Genomic DNA, 20,905 nt, shown 5'->3' on the forward strand with positions numbered 1-20,905 from the left:
TAAAATTAAATTATTTCGAGTTTATCTAGATTCCAAGTTGCAGGCTGTGGGTGACAAGACGTGTTGCGGTTTTGAGCTCCAGCTGTTTTAGCAGGGAATAAATTATGACTTGTCACATGTGGAGGTGTGCTGATGCTGAAGAAAGAAGAAGTAAAATCAGCCACATACAGGAGTTGAGCTGAACTGCAGAAACTGAGGAGAGAAATATTCTGGCAATATTCGTCCACAGACTCCAGTTACCCTTACACCAACACTAAACAGACCCTCCATACAGAGACATATACTGCATCCTTTAAAAAAATAATAATAATAAAATAAAAAATAAATACGGCCTATATTCACTTTTATAGAAATCAGTACAAAAAAAGAAAACACATGCAAATCAGACAAAAATACCATCTGCAGCCCAAACACTGTGGAGCTTAAGCATGTGTAGTTTTTATTGCTCTGAGGGATTGTGGTGCACAATCAGCGACTTATTTGCATTCTCCCCCTCATTATTCTCTTCACCTTTTTATGAGAAGCATATTCTGAACTGCAAAAGAATTGTTTACTGTAAATTTCGGCAAACAGTGCCTTTTTTTTTGCAGACGGAAACAAACAAATTTGCATTGCCACATAAGACCCAGTAATGCATGCAGTAGTGGCTGTTGTACTGTTTTATCATTCTTTGGTGAGATGATCAGAAAATCAGTCCTACACAGGAGGAACATGCTCATTTGGACAATAAAACCTTGCAGACTTTGTGGTACCCGCACTTGCTTACACAACGTTTTTACCGCTTTATGTTATTCATGTGCAAAGCTAATACACATTCATACACACATACATACAAAAGTTTAAGAAACCGTCTTCATCTTGTATGCAACATCATTCTTACCCAGGTTGCTGTAGGTGGCACTGCACTGGCTGGAGGCGGGAGAGTGGGAGTGATGGGAATGATTCCCGTCCTCCTCTGGCTCTCCGAGACTGGCGCTGCCCTCGCTGGTTGATGCTGGTGTGGCAACCTGGTTGGCATGGCCCTCCCCGCCCTCCCCAAGCACCAGCCCCAGATTCACTTTGGCAGGCAGGAGGGTGGCACCGGGCAGCTCCCGATCCTTGGCATTGCTGGCACTGACTGGTACCTGGCTGCACATAACAGAGGGAGGCATGGTGCGTTTAGTTATGAAAATGTGGAATTCTTGCTCCATTGACAGTCTGATTAAATTCATTTTATTTCCTTTCTCCTCTCTGAAATTGTACCCCCTGACTTGATTTTGCTCATTATGCTGTTTAATTCTGCATGACAATATCCTCAAAACACATCAGAAGAGAAGCAGGATGATAGTAGTGAGTTCTATTGCAAAGACAGTTGTGTTTATAGATGATAAACATGCGGCTTTTGATAAGGGCTTCCATCTGTCTTTGTTCATTTTGTCTATGACAGATAACTGTATCTAAGATCACAGGATAAGAACAAAACCCAACAATGTTTTTATGTGGTCAGTTTTTTCAGTTTCTCAAATCAATGTCTGCATCACTTCATCTTTCTCTGTGAAGTGCTGAATTGGAGACAGAACAGCTGTAAGTGGGGGGCTTCTGAAGCTTCATGTGTTTCAAATGCAACTACACATACATTGCCTGAGGGAAGGTGAGAAAAAAAAGGCAAAGCAGGTCATTATGGTGTGTCATAATATGTTTGAAGAATTTTCTGTGACACTAGGTGAATATGATTTGAAGTGTTTATAGAGGTGAGATGAATTTCATCTAAATCTGCCACAGCAGATTGATGAAAAGGTGTGATGATAAGGTGGCAGACTTAAATGTGATTATTAACTGACTATGCTTTTTTTTTTTTTTTTTAATCAGACACTTATGAAAGCTGTAGGCGTGTAATGAGGCATTCTGGTTGTACTGAGGGATCACCTAATGAATCTAGAATCTTAAATAGACAGACTAAGGAATTATAAAAACAAAGTGAAAATCACCTCTTGTCTGCTGACTAACATTTTGAAACTGCAGCGACACTGATGGAGTGTGCCCTCAAGAAATTTATATCAACATTGCATTATGAAAAACAACGCCCTTAACGATCTGCTGGATGTGATGCTCCTGTTGTAATACTCAACACAGTGACTTACAGCAGATATATATAGTTCCCTGTTACAACAGGAGGCCATATCTTCATAGTGTACTGACAGTGGCCCATCTGAGATGTGGGCACTAGAAATCTAGGTCGTGTCTTACAGTTACATGGGGTGTGTTATCACTGAGAGAGCTGAGATTGCACAGAGTGACTCCAACCACAGCATGAAAGCCCTGGGGAAGCTATGAGGAGACTTGTTGTATACTGTAGTTCGTTACTGCCAGAGATGCATGTTTGCACAGGCGATCTGCCGCATATGTTTCTACTCAAGGAAGTGACAGCACCACAATTTCCCTGTGGGGCCTGTGTGCATCGCCATATTATTGCACTGTAAAAGAACATTCTTCCTGAAATGTCTGACACAGTTGGAAACCAGTTTGCGTTTAAAGGTGCCATGTGAAGTTTTTTGACCACTACTGGTGCTATGGAGTCATTTTTTTATGAGTGAGTCGCCATTTTGCTTGTCTCGCGAAACATGAATGCACATGCAATCGCAAATACACAAAGGTAATGCAATATACCTTCCTGCCAATGGTTTGACCTTTTTTCACTGATCTACAGATGGATGGTGGCAACGCACCAAGATATGCAGCAATGCCCCAGGAAAGGTAGGGGAGAAGAGGAGTGCAAGCAAGTTAACATGGGTGTAAACGATGCATGTTTTAAAATGCTTTAAAATCTTTGCTATTATTTAATGAAGAAGGAAATGCACTTAACATGTTTGATAAACCTTTTGTTTGTTTACAGGGAAATTCAACAGGTTGTTGTTATCACTGACTGAAAATAAAACAATAAAGGTTTAACACCTTAGCTTACCGCAGACTCTCACCTACAGCCTATTCTTGAATAAATAATTGAAAGTAATGGCACTTTCAAATATGTCAAATATGGACCAAAGTGAGTTTAGTCAGATAATGTGACTGAAAGAAGGAGTGAAGAGTGGCTGCAGCTGAACAAAAACACAGAACAGAAAGCTTCAAAAAGATTGAAAAACATCTTGATCCACAAAGCCTTTACTTTTAATTCAAGTTAACTGCACCGAGGACTCGCATCAAGAGACAACCCTATTTTTTTTTCCATAGTCACCTGGGTAACTGTGTCTCTCAGCTCTATGGTGTATAAACCTCAACAGCTGGTGTTTCATCAAGAGCCATCTGGGATCAGTCTGCCACTTTGATCACAGTACATAGGATACTCAAAGAGGCCTGGTTACTGACCCCTGATCTGATAACAGTTGAGCCACAGTCTTTCAATGTGACCTGTGTGAGACATTACATCCTCAGGCCACCTGGGCTGTGACCACCCAGGTTGGGTGGCATTCCAAACTACTGTAGATATTACCCCCATTGTAATAGACAAAATACCTGCTACCTACCATTTAAGCAGGTGACTAGCACTGCCATCTGTTCTAAATGTGAGATGCTATTTTGGTGGCATAATGTTTACTATTCTGGCACTGACGTTATGAGTCTGAATTTTCCTGACCAACAGAAGCAGTAAAGTAAAACAAAAAAAGCTAAAAGGTCACAAAAAGTTCAAAGGGCTGATTTCATAGCCACAAACATCATCATGGGTGGAGCTGCTTGGCAGTAATCTTTGTGTTATCCTGAATCAGATGTGTCATTTCCTTTGACCGCAATGTTGATTACATGTGCTCCTAATATGACTAATGATGTATGTGATCGTGGACAAAAGTCCCTGCCAAGAAAAAGTATGGCTCAAGAGACAACTCATAGAGGGATTTTCCCAGTTGAAAGTTTGGGGCCTGTAGCACTTTTTTTTTTTTTTACAGCATCTAGTGCACTAATAAAAAGAGCTGAAATTTTTCTGTCACCAACAAGCTGCTCACTTATTCACAGTCATAAAGAGTCTAAAATTAGGTGCTAGGGCCTTCCTGCGTGCCCAGAGACTAATTATAAAAAAAAAGTTTTAGGCACTTTGAAGATGTTAATCATCACTTCAGTTTGTATGAACAAATAATGAAGTTTTTACTAAAAGAATGGTAAGAGTTAAAATTGGTGAAGCAATTCAATCCACTGTATGAGGTAAGTATCATCAACAGAACAAAAAATGAAAAAACGGAAACTTAAGCCAAGATTTTTTCACTGTAAGATGACTAATATTTCCAAGCAAACATTTTTTTTTTCAGACAGAAGCTGTTGTTTATGTACTTCATAGTCAGTTTTGGGTTTTCCAGTGCTGTATTGTGCTGCATAGGTTCCATACCATAACCTTCACATAACACTGGAAGCGAATCTGAAAACAGTCTTTTACATGGGCATTTTTGAGATAAGCAACATGAGTATTATTGCAATATTTTGACCATGACGTAGGAGAAAAGCGAGCACTTGAAGAGAACACCCAGCTGTTTATGTATTTGTCTCTACCCTGGGGCACTGTGTCTGAGGAAAGCATCAGATCTGACATGTTTATGATCTGTCTTTGTAGGCCATAAACCCTCTGTGTCTCTTTTAAAGAGAGTCGATCAATAGCCTCCAAGTTGCCAAAGTGCATTACTTTAGCACTTGCCAGAAGCAGACAGTTGATATAAAAGCCCCATCACAGTGTTGTGAGCCAACTAGAAAACAACTAGTAAATAAACTGTGAAGAGATGGAGGCATCAAACACAGAATGTAATTACAAACTTAACAGGATATCAACAGTTCAGTGTAATATAATGGAGTGCAGAGGGTTTGTTAGAAACAAAAAATCTGTTAGTGACCTGACTTGTACATGTCAGTTCAGTTTCCTCTTCTACTCTTCCCTGTTCCCTGTTCTGTCTGCATAAATATTATTATGCATTACTACACTTGCTCTCCCTAACACAAGGATACAACTAACACTAATCCTACTAAAAAAACAAACTATAACTGGGTAACTGTCAGCTATAAAAGTGGTTAAGAGAGCACCAAATCACAAAGAGCATCTCCAGCATATGAATCCTTTAAGAAGAAAACATCCACTGTAGACACACACCTTAAGAGGCCCTTGACTCAAAAATACCTTTATGCCTGCTACATGTTTCAGTGTCAGGACCTGACTTGTTGAGACAGCAAGAAGCTACCTCAGTACACTTAACTGTTTCTCTGAAATCTGCTTCAAGGAATGAACAATCACAATCCAAAACACAAATCATGTCATTTCAGAAACCTCTCCTCCCTACATCCTCCATAAGTCAATGTGGCCTGGGTGGTCACAGGTATTTACAAGTACATTTACAAGTAAATGAAAGAAAGTGGCTTAATTTCAAGCTTACCCACTGTACCGGCTCACGCAGCTTCCCATCTGGAAACCCGGAATACAAGGCAAAGGTGAATTTACATTCCAGGTAGAGCAGTGATTGTAGGCTGGCCAGTTGTAAAGAACCAAAAAGTCTTTTCCTGCATGTGTTCTTTCCTTGTCCACCTCTGTGCTCCCTTTCTGAATGTTCTTACCTGTCTAAGGTAATGTGTGTTTGCCAGTGCTGAAGACCACGCCTACTGTCAATAAAACTCCAGTGGAGTTAACCCTTCCCCTGCCAATCAAAACAGAGGGTCTGTAGAATGACCTGTGTCACCAGTTCATGACATGCAATCACTGACCTACTGGTATGTTTATCCAGGGATGGTTCAGGTTTTTAAGAGGCCTTTCACTTACTTAAAAATACACTGGCAGGTAAGGCAAGGTATGTTGTTTTATAAGGAAACATACAATATTATTATCTGTCAGCAACAGTAGTTAGTGCAAGCAAGTGGGACTAAAAATGTGTTATGGAGACATATTTTAAACAACAAAAAAATTTAACTAATAAATAGCAAACTTTGACTGCACAAAATACAATTTTTCAGAGAGACTTAAGGAAGACGTGTCTCGAATTCAAAAATCAAATGTCAAAAATCCAGTAAGTTTTTTCTGGCCCTCCCTGTGTACCTGTCATACAAGGTGTGCATGAAAGAATGCTGCGCATGTGTTTTGGGACTAGACTCGCTGGCCAGTCACAACCAGTTTCACCCCTCACCCTCATGTTTAGCTAATGTTATCTTGAATAAATCTAACCCTCAGCAGAGTGCAGTGGGGCACGTGTTGCCAAAGCTGCATGGACAGGAGAACAATGTTTTCCTCACAGGTTTACCTGGCTATCTGATTGTGTAGGCTGTTGTCTTTGGTATTGTTAGACAGACAAACCCAGTCTGCCCAATCAGAGAGCCAGGGAAGATGTAGTGGTGGCAGGAGTCGAGGAATGCGAGGGAGAGCAGCTAGAGCTGCAGTTCAGGACAACACAGTCTGCAACACAGACGTCTTTGACATAACATCGAAACTTATTTTTTCACATACTGTTGATAAGTTTTAAACTAAAATGCTTACATATTGCCCCTTTAAAAGCTTCAGTACTTTGCAGAAGCACTGTTTTGAAAAAGGAAAAAATATCTATAGATCTAGAGGGACCTTACAGTTAACAGCAATCAGATTAGCTACTGAAGAACTTTCCCTTTAACATCTGTTACCAAACCACTGTGAGGTATTTACTGTATTCACATTCCACAAGCACATCCTTTCTGTAGATTATGTCACATTTTCCCCCACATCACACCACCAAAGGAAGCTCCGGCGCCAAGGGAGAGGCTTAGTTATTTTCTGTTTTTGGGTCAGCTCAAAAGTATGTGCCAATACCTGAAATAAACATCAAATAAACAGTGGAGTACTAATGTAACCTACAGTACTCCCAACACACAAGTGAATAAATCAGTCAATCAATCAATCAACAACTGGGTCACAAAGGCATGTTTGTAAACGACAAGTGGAAAGAAAATAAGGCAGACTAGACCAAAGGTGAGATGTTTTAAAGTGTTATAAGTGATGTATTAAACGTGGCTTGCTTTGAGTGTGATTCCACATAGGCTTATACGTTTGTGGCAGTAGTGACAGAATGTGAATGTGCCTCGTACAATAAAGCAAAAACTAATAATAGCAACTGCTTAATAAATGATTCAGGAAAACAAGGTTGGAAATATAATACAACTACTGTTATTTTTGGCATCAAATTTAAGTGAGTCAATTTTATTGCAAAGAGCTGATCAGTGCTCTAATAGAGTGACAGATGTTCCACGATGCTCATTGCTCAATACAAACAGGAGAAATGTTTAGTATGAGGAATACTGGCACCATCCCTGAAGACCAAACTTGATTCAGTTCAATATTATAAAGCCATACAGTTATATTACTAAACATTATAAGCTTAGTTTATATTTTACTCTTCTTCATTTGACTACTCCATCATCCTCAATATGCACTGTGTAAGACCTCATTTGCTCTTTCTAATGAGTTGTGGGTTTTTGCATCAAACTTTTGGGTAACATGTACTGGGTACTCTCCAATTTATACAGCCCACCCTAATATATCCTATTCCATATTAACAGCAAAACTGCCACATACTTGATACTTCTACGACTTCTTATTAAGTGAAAGAGGAGATAAGAACTTCAGGAAGAAAGAAAAAGATGACTAGAGCTGAAGCTTGAGCAGGAAAGAAAAGCAGGGAAGCCAGAGAAGAGACAGAATGGGGCCGAGCTCTTGACAGGATGGAGGAGTGAAATATTTAAGAGTTCACAGTGCTTCGGGCTCAAAAGAGGAAAATGTGGAAGGAAGGCATGGAACAGGAGCAAAATTTACATGGAAGAGGATAAGTGATGGTCGAAAGCCAAGCACCAGAAGGTAAAAAGAGATAAAAAGAGATACAAAGAGAGAAGAAACAGACAAGGACTCTGTAGATAGTGTGACAAAATGTAAGGGATCAGGTGAGAAGATGAACAAGAACATCTGAACCTAACCTAAGTTGTGCATGAGCTAAGGTGTAGGTGTGATGTCCAGCGTCACACTAATCATGCTGGTGGGTATGGGTTACATTTTGTGACAAAGATGCTTAATGACAATTTCCAAATGCATTCTCAAAACACACCAAAGCTCTTCTGTCAGTTTTCTGTTGATGATTGCATGTTCAATCAAACAAAATAAATGGGAATATGCCCTTTTCATTTTATACGCAATATTGGCACTTAATCAGGTGGGGTACAAATGCATTTGGAGAATGTGACACTGAAAATAAAACATGTTTAATAGGGAATTACTATTTCTAACCAACTGATTGTACAAGGTATATCATATATATATATATATATATAGAATCACCTAAGGTGGAACTTGGGGTAGTGTTTAGTTTGAGTTTTCCTAAATTTGCCAATACAAATTCAGCTATTTTTAATCCCACTAGGCCGAATACATTCTAGATTAAATCATGTATGTGGTATTTTCCTGCTGTCAACAGACAGTAATCTTGTAAATATTGCGCTAAACCAATGATTATCAAAAAAAGGTTGAGAATGTTTGTGAGTATATTATCCAGCCTGCTGTCTGAATGATTAGTACTTCACTTTATTAGCAGTGCTGTCAGTCTGTAGCTTTCCTGATGAATGAGTTTTATTTTGGCCACTGCAGCATCCATTTCACTGATTGCCATCTCTGAGTGAAATAGCAGTGGAAAAAAGAACACTTAGCTTCACTTCTACAGCAAATGCAAGTCACATTCAGCACAAGCTTCAGATTTAGAACCAAAAAAAAACCAAAAAAACATCCAACATAGGCTATCTTCATGTGGCACCATTTCTCACACTGCAGGAAATTTAGCCCAAGAAATTAAACACAAAGGGCAACTGGAAGTCAAAGACAAATAATGAACTCATTATGCACAAATACAGAAACTACACCAGCAAGTAGACTGATTAGTGTGTGTGAAGCTAAAGAGAATATGCCATCTAAAGTAGTGATAAATGGCATAGTTGTTGAATCGGCTGCTGTTGGAGACTTGTAACACATTGAGGTTCACTCCTGAGGGGAGAAATGCTGAGCACAGAGCCTGCTGTTCAGGTAATAGATGACATTAGGGAAGAGACCACACAGACTGTACACACCATGCAGTTGGCTCGGCAAATGGGCGAGCAGGCGTGCCAAAATAATATCAAACACCTCCAGAATCTGTGATGAGGGATCTGTATAATAGGAGGAGAAGCCATACTGGCACTTTGGTGGAACAGCTGGCAAAGGTTGAGCATCTTCATTTTAAGCTAGGCCCGATGAGTGCTCGGAATGGAATGCATGTGGGCAATGGTAACAAAGGCACAATTGCACGTGATCACTTATTTTACCAGCAGGAGGTGACGTAGGCAGAACATGTGTGAACTGATTTGATAATTACTAAGAATTCCTCTACAAACTTTTAAGACAACTGTTTGCGTGAGAGCAATATTCACCTTATAGCAGTTCAAAGTATCATTAACCTCTTCAAAACTCCTGTTAATTTGAGCCTGGGTTGTAAACTGTTGCTTTCTGGTGGAACTGGTGGACTTATCCTCTAAGGTTCATCTCTCTCTCTAAGACTTCAACAGCAGCATAAATATATTCTGTCTGAGGGCCATAGTCCCACAGGTCTTATACTGCATGAGTATATCCTAACCCTTCCTAATTACAGAGAGACCTATCCACTGTGTCCATGTTTGAGATTATGTGGGAGCCCTCGGAAATTAGGGTTTAATTTGTGTTCTTACTTTGTGTTCTTTTTTTCATACAAAGAAATCTTAGTATTCTGACCAAAATCTAAACAACATTTATGTTTATTTCATAATATCACTTGTGTAAACCCCAGTTTTAAACAGAATCCTAACTATGAAGTGATACCATTACAGGCTTTACTCTGGTAACCAGGGCATCTTTTAATATAATGGTATAAAAAAAGTAAATAAAACCACAGAAAATTTTGAACAAAGTACCTGATGTCCTTGCTGATGAGATCAACTCCAAGGTTGTGGGTGGGTGGTGTTTGCCCTGGGCTCAATGGTCTGGGTTCTTTACTCCCATCAGGTGTCAGTTGTGAAGTTTCTCTGCACTCCTCTACTCGTAATTCTCCATCTCCATCACCAGGGGTGCTGCCGCTGTCTGGTTTGTAGGTGAAGATGATGGTTGGTTTCTGGGTGGGATCCTCTGGTTTGGCCTCAGTGAACCAGTGATGATGCTGGACTGGTGGTGGTGGAAGAATATGAATGACTGTTCCATCAAGCCCGACCAGCTTGCCCTTCTCCTTCTCTCTCTCCACCTTCTCTTTCTGCTCATCCTCATCTTTCCGCCGACGAAAAAAGCTCTTGAAAGAGATCCAGCGTTTGGGTTTGGAGCTTTCTGTTGGAATACGTCTCCCCTCTCCACTTGGACTTCCTTCACCTTCACTGGGTCGTACAGGAGAACTGGAGGCAGAGTTCTTGGTCCAGTTGCCGAAATGCCTCTGGAGGATGTTAGAAGCATGGTATGGGGAAGACGTAGATCTAGGAGGGGGGAAGGGGGCATTGGGCTCTGAGCGGGGGCTGGAGAGTGGGACAGCAGCAGAGGCACTCTGGGATTTAGACAAAATTTTCGAGGGCGTGTCCTTCTTGGGCTTGGAAAGACAACCATCAGTTGTGGAAAACAGAGACTTGGGTCGGGTGAGGGTCTCCTTCATGGCATCAGGTGGAAGGGCATACAACTCCTCAGAACTGAAGGTCTTGGCTTGTTCAGAGGGTGACTCTGGAGGAGACTGGGGAGGCTGGATGGAGGCCACAATCTGTGAAAGTATAGCACTGGCCTCCTCCCTGTGGCTTACCACTGCCCCTGAAGACAAAGCTAAGTCTGTGTCATCATCTTTACTGCAAGTAGTGTCTCCACTTGTCTTGCAAGTGCGTGTAACAGCACTGGCATTGGGGCTGGATTTAGGTAGGTTTGCAGTAACGGCAAGAATGGCAGGGGAATTTGCTGGTACAGTGGGAGAGAGGGCCCCAAATGTGGAGCTCATCACAGTGCTTGTCACAGTGCTGGAGTCTGTAGTGGTTCTAGGTTGTAAATTTGGTGCTTTTGACACTGCTTCAGGCGGAGCTTTTGTCTCTTCAAAAGAGGCTCTCTCTGATGTGCCTCTACCAGAGATAGTTTTCTCTGTTGAGGAGGACTGGACACTCTCAGAGGATCCAATCTCTTCATATGTATGGCTTGCTACCCTACTACCTACCCCTTTCGGCTGTGGGAGTTCCCCACTGAGTCCCAAGAAGCTCTTGTATACAGCTAAGTTGTCATATGCACTTGGATTGATAACAATAGGTACCTTGACTGCATTCTTGGAGCTGCGGGCATAGGCTGGCTCATCTCGAATAATAATGGGAAAAGGAGGCATCCCTGCATTATTGAAACTGTTGAACTTTATCTCTGATAAGTTGGGGGATTTCACAGGTACAGTTCGGGAGGAAGACAGCCCAGCAATGGGAGAAGTGGGAGCTGACTTGTGGCTGCAGTGTTGTTGTGTAGAGATGGAGGGACCAGGAGTACTCCCAACACCCAGATCCACTTTAGGTATCTTTTGGCGAGGACTTGTGCTTGATGTCCACACTTCTTGGTAGCGTATACTCCCTGATTTCTTTCGGGAGGTACCTGGCAGAGCAACAGACGAGGGTGATGTTGGCATCACTGGAGAAGATGGAGAAGTAGGGGAGACTGGAGACAGGGGCTGACCTAAAGGAGTGCTACAGAATGATGTAGGGCTAGAAGGCATTGACAGGTTTTTAGGTTTTGGAGTAGAGTCTGCAATTTGTTCATCTTTGTTGGCCATGGATGCTGATACATCCACTACAGTGTAAGGCTTACAGATCAGTGATTTTTCCAAATTCACTACACGGTATGGTTTCGCTTGCTCCTCAGTGGGACTAAAACTGATAGTGACTGGTTGACCTGGAAGGGCCTGGGGCATTGGCATCCCTTCTCTGCCATCCTGATCTTCTAATCTAATGGCCAGAACAGCCTTGTGTGTTTCAGTCACCTTGAGTGGACTCAGTGCTCTGTGGACAGGCTCCTTTTTTGGAGAAGTGCAGGGGGCAAGTGCCTTAGGGGAGCTGGGAGAATGCAGGCCATTTCGAAAAGCAGATGGGGCACAGCTCCCACTGCTGGAAGTTGTTCGAGAATCCTCTGGTTGTGATGATGATGATTCTGGAGAAGTAATAGACTCTGAATTTGATAGGAAACCACTGCCTTGCATGTCATGGGGGCCATAGGGAAGAAGACCTCCATTGGAGTCCATGGAGGGGTATCCATTTAAGATCTCATCATAGCTATCATCATAGTCCACTGCACAAATCCGCTGTAGTGAGCGGTTGCGAAGTGGCACAGTATTCCACTTTTTCCCGGCAGCAAAGGGCACTGGAGACAATGTGGCAGCACGGAAATTAGCAAATCGTGGTTGGCCTCGCATACGGATCTCCATGGCTAGTAACTCTTCATCACTTTCATCCCAGCTCTCGTGTTCATCATCATCTCTTTCAGTCTCTTCCTCCTCATCCTCTTCTTCCTCATCATCTTCACCTCCACTGGAAAACTCTGGGTAGCAAAAGCGACCACCCTCTGTGCTGATAATCTCTGTGCTGTCACTAAGGGATACCCGTTTTTGAGCAGTGCCACCACCGCCACTGCTGCTGATGCTTCCCATGGCCAGACAGCTCGAGGCTGGAAGGCCTCTTTCCAAGGATCGTTGGTATGAACTACTGATTCGTCCCCAAAACATGTCCTTGGAACCTGAAATGGGCGTGGGGCTAGGTCCAGGGCCTAACCCAGCAATCTCCTTTAGGACATCTGCCAGCCCACTGTTGTTATTTCCGCTAGGGGTCCTTGGGCTAAGTTGCCCATAACCCTCAATCTCTTCGTTGCCATCCTCTCCTTCGTTGTTGTTGCTTGGCCCACCAGGCCTCTTACGGTTCAGTCCATTGCGATTCCAGACTGTGAAGGCAGATGTTTTGCCCTGTTCTACTACATTCGGTGGTTGCTGCAAGTTGCCATCTAAATCTAGTCCTGCAGAGGAGCAGGGCAGCATCATAGTAGGCTTAACAGCAATGGTTGGCTTCTTAGCCACCGGTGGGCGGAAGTGTCCTGAGCGGGCCGACCCACTGCCAGCCCTTTGAGAGTTGTTGGTAAGGTTAGGGTTGGCCCTGGCCCCAGCAGGGGGTGGATTCTGTTGCTGAGTTGTTGGAGGCCTCTGCTCAGAGGGAGGCTTCCCTCCACCACTTTGACTCAGACAGTGCAGACTTTTAGGTTTAAAGCAGTTCTTGCACTCGCCCGGTTTCCACACGTGCTCGGTGAATGTGCTGCAGGCAGACATGGCTGCTGGTCCAGTAAGGCAGCCTTCTTGGTCAATGAACAGGAAACCCCGCCATTAAGCAACAGGCTACAGGAGCTGTAGTATAGCAATGATGAACACTGCTCAAGCCTCAAACGTGGGGGATACTGGACCTGAAAAAGAAAAGAAGAGAGAAAGGCAACATTTAATTGTTTTTTTTATTGCAAATTTAATTTAAAACACTCATTTGATTTATTTGCTACAAATACTTCACCTAAACTGCACAGAATAGCCAGAAACGTACAATGTTATGTCACTGCAGGACCAAAATACTGACCTAAATCAGAAAAATGAAATTCCTTCATACAATTACACTTATTACACACATAGCTGAACTGAAGCAAAGAAGGTATATTGGGGCAGACAGAGGGAAACTGAGACAGAGAATAAATTAGAAAGGCAGTGCTTCATTGCCTCCATTAGGTGGCAAACTTTCTCTACTTAGCAGCCAATCTATCCTATGGGCCAGTGATCTGTCTTTTCCTACCCCACAACTGGACCTGAATCAGAACCTGAATCAAAACCTCAAAGTCCTAAATCCTATGAACTACAGCAGTTACATGGAAAATGGAAATCAAAAGCGCTTCTGCTAAGTTCACATGTGCTGAAGTCTGACAAATGGCATGAAGGCAGAGTTTTTCAGGCTTATATATTTACAGTGAAGTCCAAAAGTAGAAAACAGCAAGACATGTTCCTGACTTTTCATTAACTGAACACCATACTGAAAGAAAAAGCCCTCAAAACCAAAAACTGAAGACAACTGCAGTAAGACCTGGAGAACTCACTACTGAGCACCTGAAAATGTCTCTGTTTCACTAACCTCAGGCAGTGACTGAAAAGAATTTAGAATGAAATATTAAATATGAAGACTCAGTTCCAGTTCAGTTTGTTCACTTTATACACAATGTGAATGTAAACCACCTTGAATCTGAAAGTTGGTACTTAAAACTAATTCTTCAATCATTCTTTAATTTAAATTTCAAAAATGTCCTCCTTCTAAATCTCCTTCCACTGCACCACATACAAGGGAAATGCTGTCAGCAATGTGAAAAACAGAAATCAGTTTGAAAATTTACTCTATTCAGTCTTTGTAAAAATAACAAAGACTGACATTTTAAAACCTGGGCACAAACATTGTCTCAGGTTATCGGCAACAGTGCATACATATCGGACACATCCTGTTTTCTCAGCCCGCCAGGTCACCCTATGTAGCATCAGGAAGCCACATCCTTTTGTTTTTTTTTTTACAGTGCAAAAGTACCCTGTTTTATATCATTTTCAATCTATCACAACGCCCATGCCCACTTGGACAAAATTTGTGGGTGGAACAATTATTTGCTGTTCAATAAATGCACAATGCAGCTGTGACTACTCTCACCTAAATATATTCAAAGAGGGGGAAAGATGGGATCAAAAATCTTTTTGAAACACTTGTTAAATTTGTTTAAGCCCCACTTCAATGCAGATCATGAATATAATAGAGGAGTAAAGACAAAGGAAAATCTATTATTAAAACGAGCTTAATCCCAATTGACCAGAGCACATCCTCACAGCTATAACGAGCTCTTGAATATATTAACATCCTATACATGGATAGTAACTGGTGTGTTGCTCAAATAATCAATTAAATCAATTAAAATCAAGCCATTTCATGAACACCCGTTAAATATCACACAGAAGTCTGCATGTTACATAACCTAATTTCTACAAATGAAACCTGCTCTGGGCAAATCTTTCAAGGAGAGTATCACATTTTCAGGCAAGACACGACTATAAGAGTAAAACATAAAATATTGAAAACCCTGAGTGTGTACCTTGAGTGAGCTCAGAATTAAGTGGCACGTGGAGGATATGCAAATAAAAAAAGCAATTCAATTCAGATTAGCAGCTAAAACTTTACATAGGAATAAAATACAGTATTTAGTATTTTTTAATCACCCTTCTTCCCTTCAAATGCACAAAGATTAGACTGACTGACTTTTGAGGTTAAGACAATACGAAATTTCAAAAAAAGGACCGGTGGGAACAACGCAAGTCTCACAATAGTGTGGTTGTTGCTCTTTTCTTGTAGCAATTTGACAAAACAAGACATCTGAAGATGTCACTTTGGGGTGAGGGATATTATGAACACACATTTTTCACTATTTTCTGATGTTTTATACAAAACAAACAATCCTTAAATAGACAAAATAATCAGTAGATTCATTGTGAGTGAAAATAATTGCAAGTTGCAGCCCTCTAAGTATCTATTGTAACCATCAAATGAAGTCAAAATACGCAGATCATCCTTAAAAAAAGTAACTGGAAATATACTTTGTTAAAGGCCTGCATCTGCTCTTGGCTATGCTTCTGGCTGCTGTCAGAAATGAGCGTTTCTTCCATGGAGAACTATCAATAGTTTAGAGCTCTCTCCCTCAGCAAGCAAAACCTGATTAAGTGATTTTTCCTAAAGCAATATTCTATCTATTGGCTGGGATGAGATAGCTCATTCAGCTCTGTTTGACATGTAAAGCCTGCCAAAGGATTATGATACAATGCTTGGCCTGAATACTGGATAGGATAGGGTGTACTTTAGAGGAGGTAACCCATACATATTGTGTGAGATATCTCGGAGAGAGGAAGTTAACTCTTACTCATTCTTTGACTCTGTATGATAATAAATCAAAATAAACAAATACAAACACCGCATAATGACTTCCTGAAGAGCCTAAGATACCACCAATCTCTTCACATAGGCTATCATTTATTAAAATAAATATTAACTTGAGCAACATAATGTGTGGTGATTCTGTTCTTGTATGAGTGACCCAAGCCTGTGTTTCATCAAATAAAACTAGGGCTATGACTCACCGTACAAAAGGGCTGATATTGACGGGGACGGGTGAATCAGTTTTCTCATCCATCTAACAAGGTCATGGGTGTCAGATCCTCTACGGAAGGATGTTACCATGACAACCCCCTCCCTAGAGCCAGACACAATAAAGCAGGAACTCCTGAATCAAACTTTGCTGACCAAGTTGTGATGGGCGGGGGAAGATTTATCCTGTTACACCGCATCCTCACAGGAAACAAAGACTGTAATTCAAACAATATTATTCAAAACCTGTCGGCGCTGTGACACGTACGCACTGTGTATTTCTGTGGCAGACTTTCAAAACTGCATGGACTACTAAAAGCACAGTACAAGAAAAAGTCCGTAGAATGTCTGTAATAGTTGAAATATTGTAGGTTTGTAGGAAAACAGCAATATACTGATCATTTGCAACAACAAAATCCAGCAGCAACTCCATGCGCCTGTCCTCCCTGAAACAAAACACGATGAATTTAAGACTTTGTTTTTCCACATATGTAATGCAGCTGTTGCACAAGTACTTATAAATTGAACAGCAGAGAAAGGCATAAAACAAGTGGTATTAACATGGATATTTCAGTAATTTTTTGCACATTGAAAAAAAAAAAATCTTAATGGCTTTCATGAGATCTACATAACACAGACTTTCTTTGTAACTACATTATTTCTTTCCCGACAGAAAGCGAAAAAGGATGGCAGAGTTTTCTTTTGAAATCAAGATAAAGCCTCCATATTGTGTTTACTTTCTTCAAAGCAGCTAGATGGAATTATGAGAAGCAGCTCCCAGGGTGCATTCTAATAAGAAAATTCAATTTTTCATGCTTTTGTGTTTCTGATCACGCTTCTGAGAATCAAGAAATATCCGATATCCAATATATGTCACATACACTTAACACCAACAGAAACTCCCAGTGGTGGATGTGACAGCATATTTTACTTTTCTCTCCGCGACCATTAAAATTCTGTTGTTGTTTTGAATTCAGTTTTCCATTCCTCCACAGTGGGGGCTGATATGACACTGTGTCCACCAGCCAGCAAAACTTACATTTTAGTTTCTCATTAAGCCAAAGGCTAAAAGTAGTTCCATGTTGTTACTGACAAGACCCCACAACATCTAATCTGGGATGACAGTTATGCCATGGGAACAGCAACAATCCCATCTGCCTAACAGTCCTTTCCTAAACCATGCAGTCCAATATTTTTAGTTCACACAGCTCACAGTGAGGAGCATATCATTAAAATATGATAACTCCAGACACCATACAGAATGAGGGGGAAAACCTCTTTGAAACAAGCACTCCCTCTCGCTTATGTAATCTTCTTTGTCATTTGTGTTTGAACATGAAAATGATTCTATCTGTGGTTCCAATATAAGTGTTCCTATTCATGGCCATCAGCCAAATAACGGACTGCTATTTTTGTGTTACTTTCATTACATAACAAATATTACACAACACAACTGAAATGTGATGAATTACAATACAGCAAATTGGTTTCAATACAAAATCTGTGAGAACACAAAACATTTTCAGAATTACTGTACAGATGTGCTGCATAAACATAAACAGAGATTTTTTTTTTTTCTCCTCAGGTGTTTGGGATTGTTTTATAACACTGACAGTTCCTTGGCGATCCAGTCTTTGTGTGTGTCCACAGTGTCACTCTACAACATCTTTGATTAGAAAGATATGAGGCAGCACTGAGACACCAGCCATAGGCAATTATTGGAAAACTGTGTGCAGACATTAACCGCAGACCACCTTTAATCCTGGACATAAACATCAATTTTACATTGCGTATTATTTCTTCAACGTTTAGATATATATAAAAACATGCAAGCCATAATTTGTCTTCCTTGTTGAAACATTTTATGGCAATCTACTTAGTTATTCTCCTCAGTCTCGTTTTTTGGGGTTTTTTTTTTCTTCACTGACTGACCTGTCATGAATATTCTTTTTATGGCATTTTTGCCCATATTATCTGACAGTCAGGGGAGAGAGACAGGAAAGGAGGGAGAGAGAGGGGATGACATGCAGCAAAGGGCTCGCACTGGATACAAATCTCGAGCCGCTGTAGCAAGGACTGATACGGTACGCACTTAACCAGGTGAGCTACCAGTGCACCCTGCCTGTCATGAATATTCAATGAGGCTGAGGCATTCGTGTTGATAATTTAAATCTATCCCATATGTATAAAGACTTATGACTGTCTCGGGATAAAGGAATAACTGCTCTCCATCAAAGATGTAATTATATTCTATTAAATGAGATCAATTTCTGCTCAGAAAGATGAAATGGAAACAATCAACGTAAAGCAGATATCTATTGTGATTCCCATAAATGCACATTCCGGTTGGAGGGAAAGTTGGGGCAAGATTTAGTTTTAGTTGTACATTCTAGTTTTGGTTCCAGATTTGTCCTCAATATGCCTGAATACAGGGGCAGAGGACAATACATGACTGCCCTGCTGCAAGTAGGTGTAATAATTATGTTATAGCCATGCTTTGATGCGTTTACATGGATTTAATCAGGTGAACCAGACCTTTATGTCATTAAGTAAATAGTTGGAAATGAACAGAACTTTAAATTCAAGATAATTATTGTTAAACGGAACCAAATATTAGGGAATTTCAACTGGCAGCTTAAGCTGGAGACTGGAGCTGGGAGTGGAGCTGGGAAAGTCGCAGACTATGGATCAACCCTCGGCACAACGCTGAGTCCCTCTGTGCTACAGTTATTTTGTTTTGTAAATGGTCAATTACATGTGTCAACAAACCGTTCTTGTCTTTGCAGATTAGACTGGCCGAAACCATCTGGCACCACGCATTTTAGCCCCTATTCATACGACCGTAATCTGTCTATTGGGGGCCAGACAAGTTTAGATTGCCTGCCAGTTCCAATGAAGATCAGAAATACACACATGCAGAATTAATTTTTGTATAATTCTGGAAAACCAATCGGTTTAGGTCTGTGTTGCATATCGTGTTAGGGTTAGAAGAGAGGGAAGCACCTGTGGTTTTTTTTCACAGTATTTAATGTCACACACAAATGTGAAGAGGTTAAGAGGAAAGCTTAATTAAGAGGCACCTCCTTCGATGCCCTGTGAAACTTCAAAAAAAAAAAAAAACTCATGAAAAGCCTGAAAAAGAAAAAAACTGACTGTATGTTGGAACTCAGTATACAGTATGAGTGAGAGGAGCAATGATTAAGTTTCAACATTCAGCACACATCCACAGTGTGGCTCTACATACAGGGTCTGCACAGGGAATTGAGTGCTTGTTGCTGAGTGTATGTGTGGACGTTCTGATGGCATGAGAAAGCCTGTGATTATTCCTGTAAGAGACAAAATATGAATACATTGTAGAAGTGTTTGATCCACAAAGCATTCAACAACTCTCAGATCCACTGCCTGTGTGCCACTGCTGACAGGAAATAGACATTAACATACACACAGACATTTCCTCCTGGTGCAAGTGGCCGCAAAAGGTGAAAGGTCAGGTTACAGAGGCCTCATTGCAGAGGCTGCGTGCATTATCCCTGCAGTAAACCTCAGCTGCTCCCAAGTCGGTCCTTTTTCCTCACAATTTACTGTACTAAGGCTCTTCTCATCTTTGTTTCTTCCTACTCCATTCTTTCTCTTTTTCAAAGTTTTTCTTTGTTGTTTGTCTTTTCCCCTCCGGCTCACAATTTCCCACTCTCTCCTTTCTCCATGTCCTTGTCCATGCCCACTCACTTTTCCATTCAGGCTGTTTTTCTTCAGGGCTTTTTCTCACTTTTGCTCTCTCCTCTGAGATATGTAAATCTGCCTCCCTTCTGTCCCCTCTTTGCTTCAAACGCTACTTTAAAAATGAATGTTAAACTTACATTTTGAAGAAAAAAAAAGAAAAAAAAAACACCAAAACTCACTAAAACATGAACACACAAATAATCAATAAAACCCTATTACCAAGCTTTGACCAGCCAACACACACACACACACACACCTACCTTCGCTGCACCTGTCAGTATATAATAACAGCAAATGTTGTCTACAAAGACACCTACTACTATCACATCTCAGAGCATCACTTGGCATTCTCCTAACATATATCTGTCCAGAGTTTGAAATCAACCACAACCGCACAAATAAAACACAAATATATACCGTACTATAAATCATAAATTTGCCCACATATTCAGTCCATAAGTTTTGTCACTTTTTGTCTGTGGCTCCTCCTCCTGTCTACATGCCAGCGAGATGCTGAACTTAACATTGCTCCCGATGCTGAGGCCAGCACCTTTCTAGGTGGCCATCACTGAGTGAGCATGTCTGTGAATGAGAGGCAACCTGTAAAATGTCTTGGATAGCAGCGCTATATAAATGCAGTCCAGTCCATCTATAAATCATAGTCATTTTTGGAACCGTTCCTTCAAATTTGCCTGTCAATCAATCGATTGATTGATGGTTTTGTCTATAAAATGTCAGAAAATATGTTAAATGCCCATCACAATGTCAGAGCACACAGTGATATTCAAACTGCTTGTTTCATCTGGTCAGTCTAAAAAAAAATGAGATTAATGATCAATCCAATGATCATTTCACCTCCAGATTAATGACTTCATGTGTAGACACCTTCGAGTGTTAAAATATTTTGACCACTCTATAAAAGTGGAAGTGAGCGTTCGCATCTGTGCTGTCAGAGATTCTGATATGTGGGTAGGCCACAGGAAGATATAAAGAAATC

General features: G+C 40.9%; 1 protein-coding gene across 2 annotated transcripts in view; it reads right to left on the reverse strand.

Annotated features, from left to right (window-relative positions):
• Window positions 1-20,905, reverse strand: part of peak1 (pseudopodium-enriched atypical kinase 1) — a 96,876-nt gene that overhangs the window by 14,009 nt on the left and 61,962 nt on the right. For both annotated transcript variants that reach the window (XM_041037898.1, XM_041037899.1), the window contains exons 4-5: window positions 9,925-13,444; window positions 881-1,128 (exon numbers count right to left, since the gene is read on the reverse strand). In XM_041037898.1, coding sequence (XP_040893832.1) covers window positions 881-1,128; window positions 9,925-13,313 — 3,637 coding nt within the window. In that variant the 5' untranslated portion in view covers window positions 13,314-13,444. The remainder of the gene's footprint in view (window positions 1-880; window positions 1,129-9,924; window positions 13,445-20,905) is intronic.

The sequence above is a fragment of the Toxotes jaculatrix genome, chromosome 5 (genome assembly GCF_017976425.1).
Source record: "Toxotes jaculatrix isolate fToxJac2 chromosome 5, fToxJac2.pri, whole genome shotgun sequence".
NCBI lineage: Eukaryota > Metazoa > Chordata > Actinopteri > Toxotidae > Toxotes > Toxotes jaculatrix.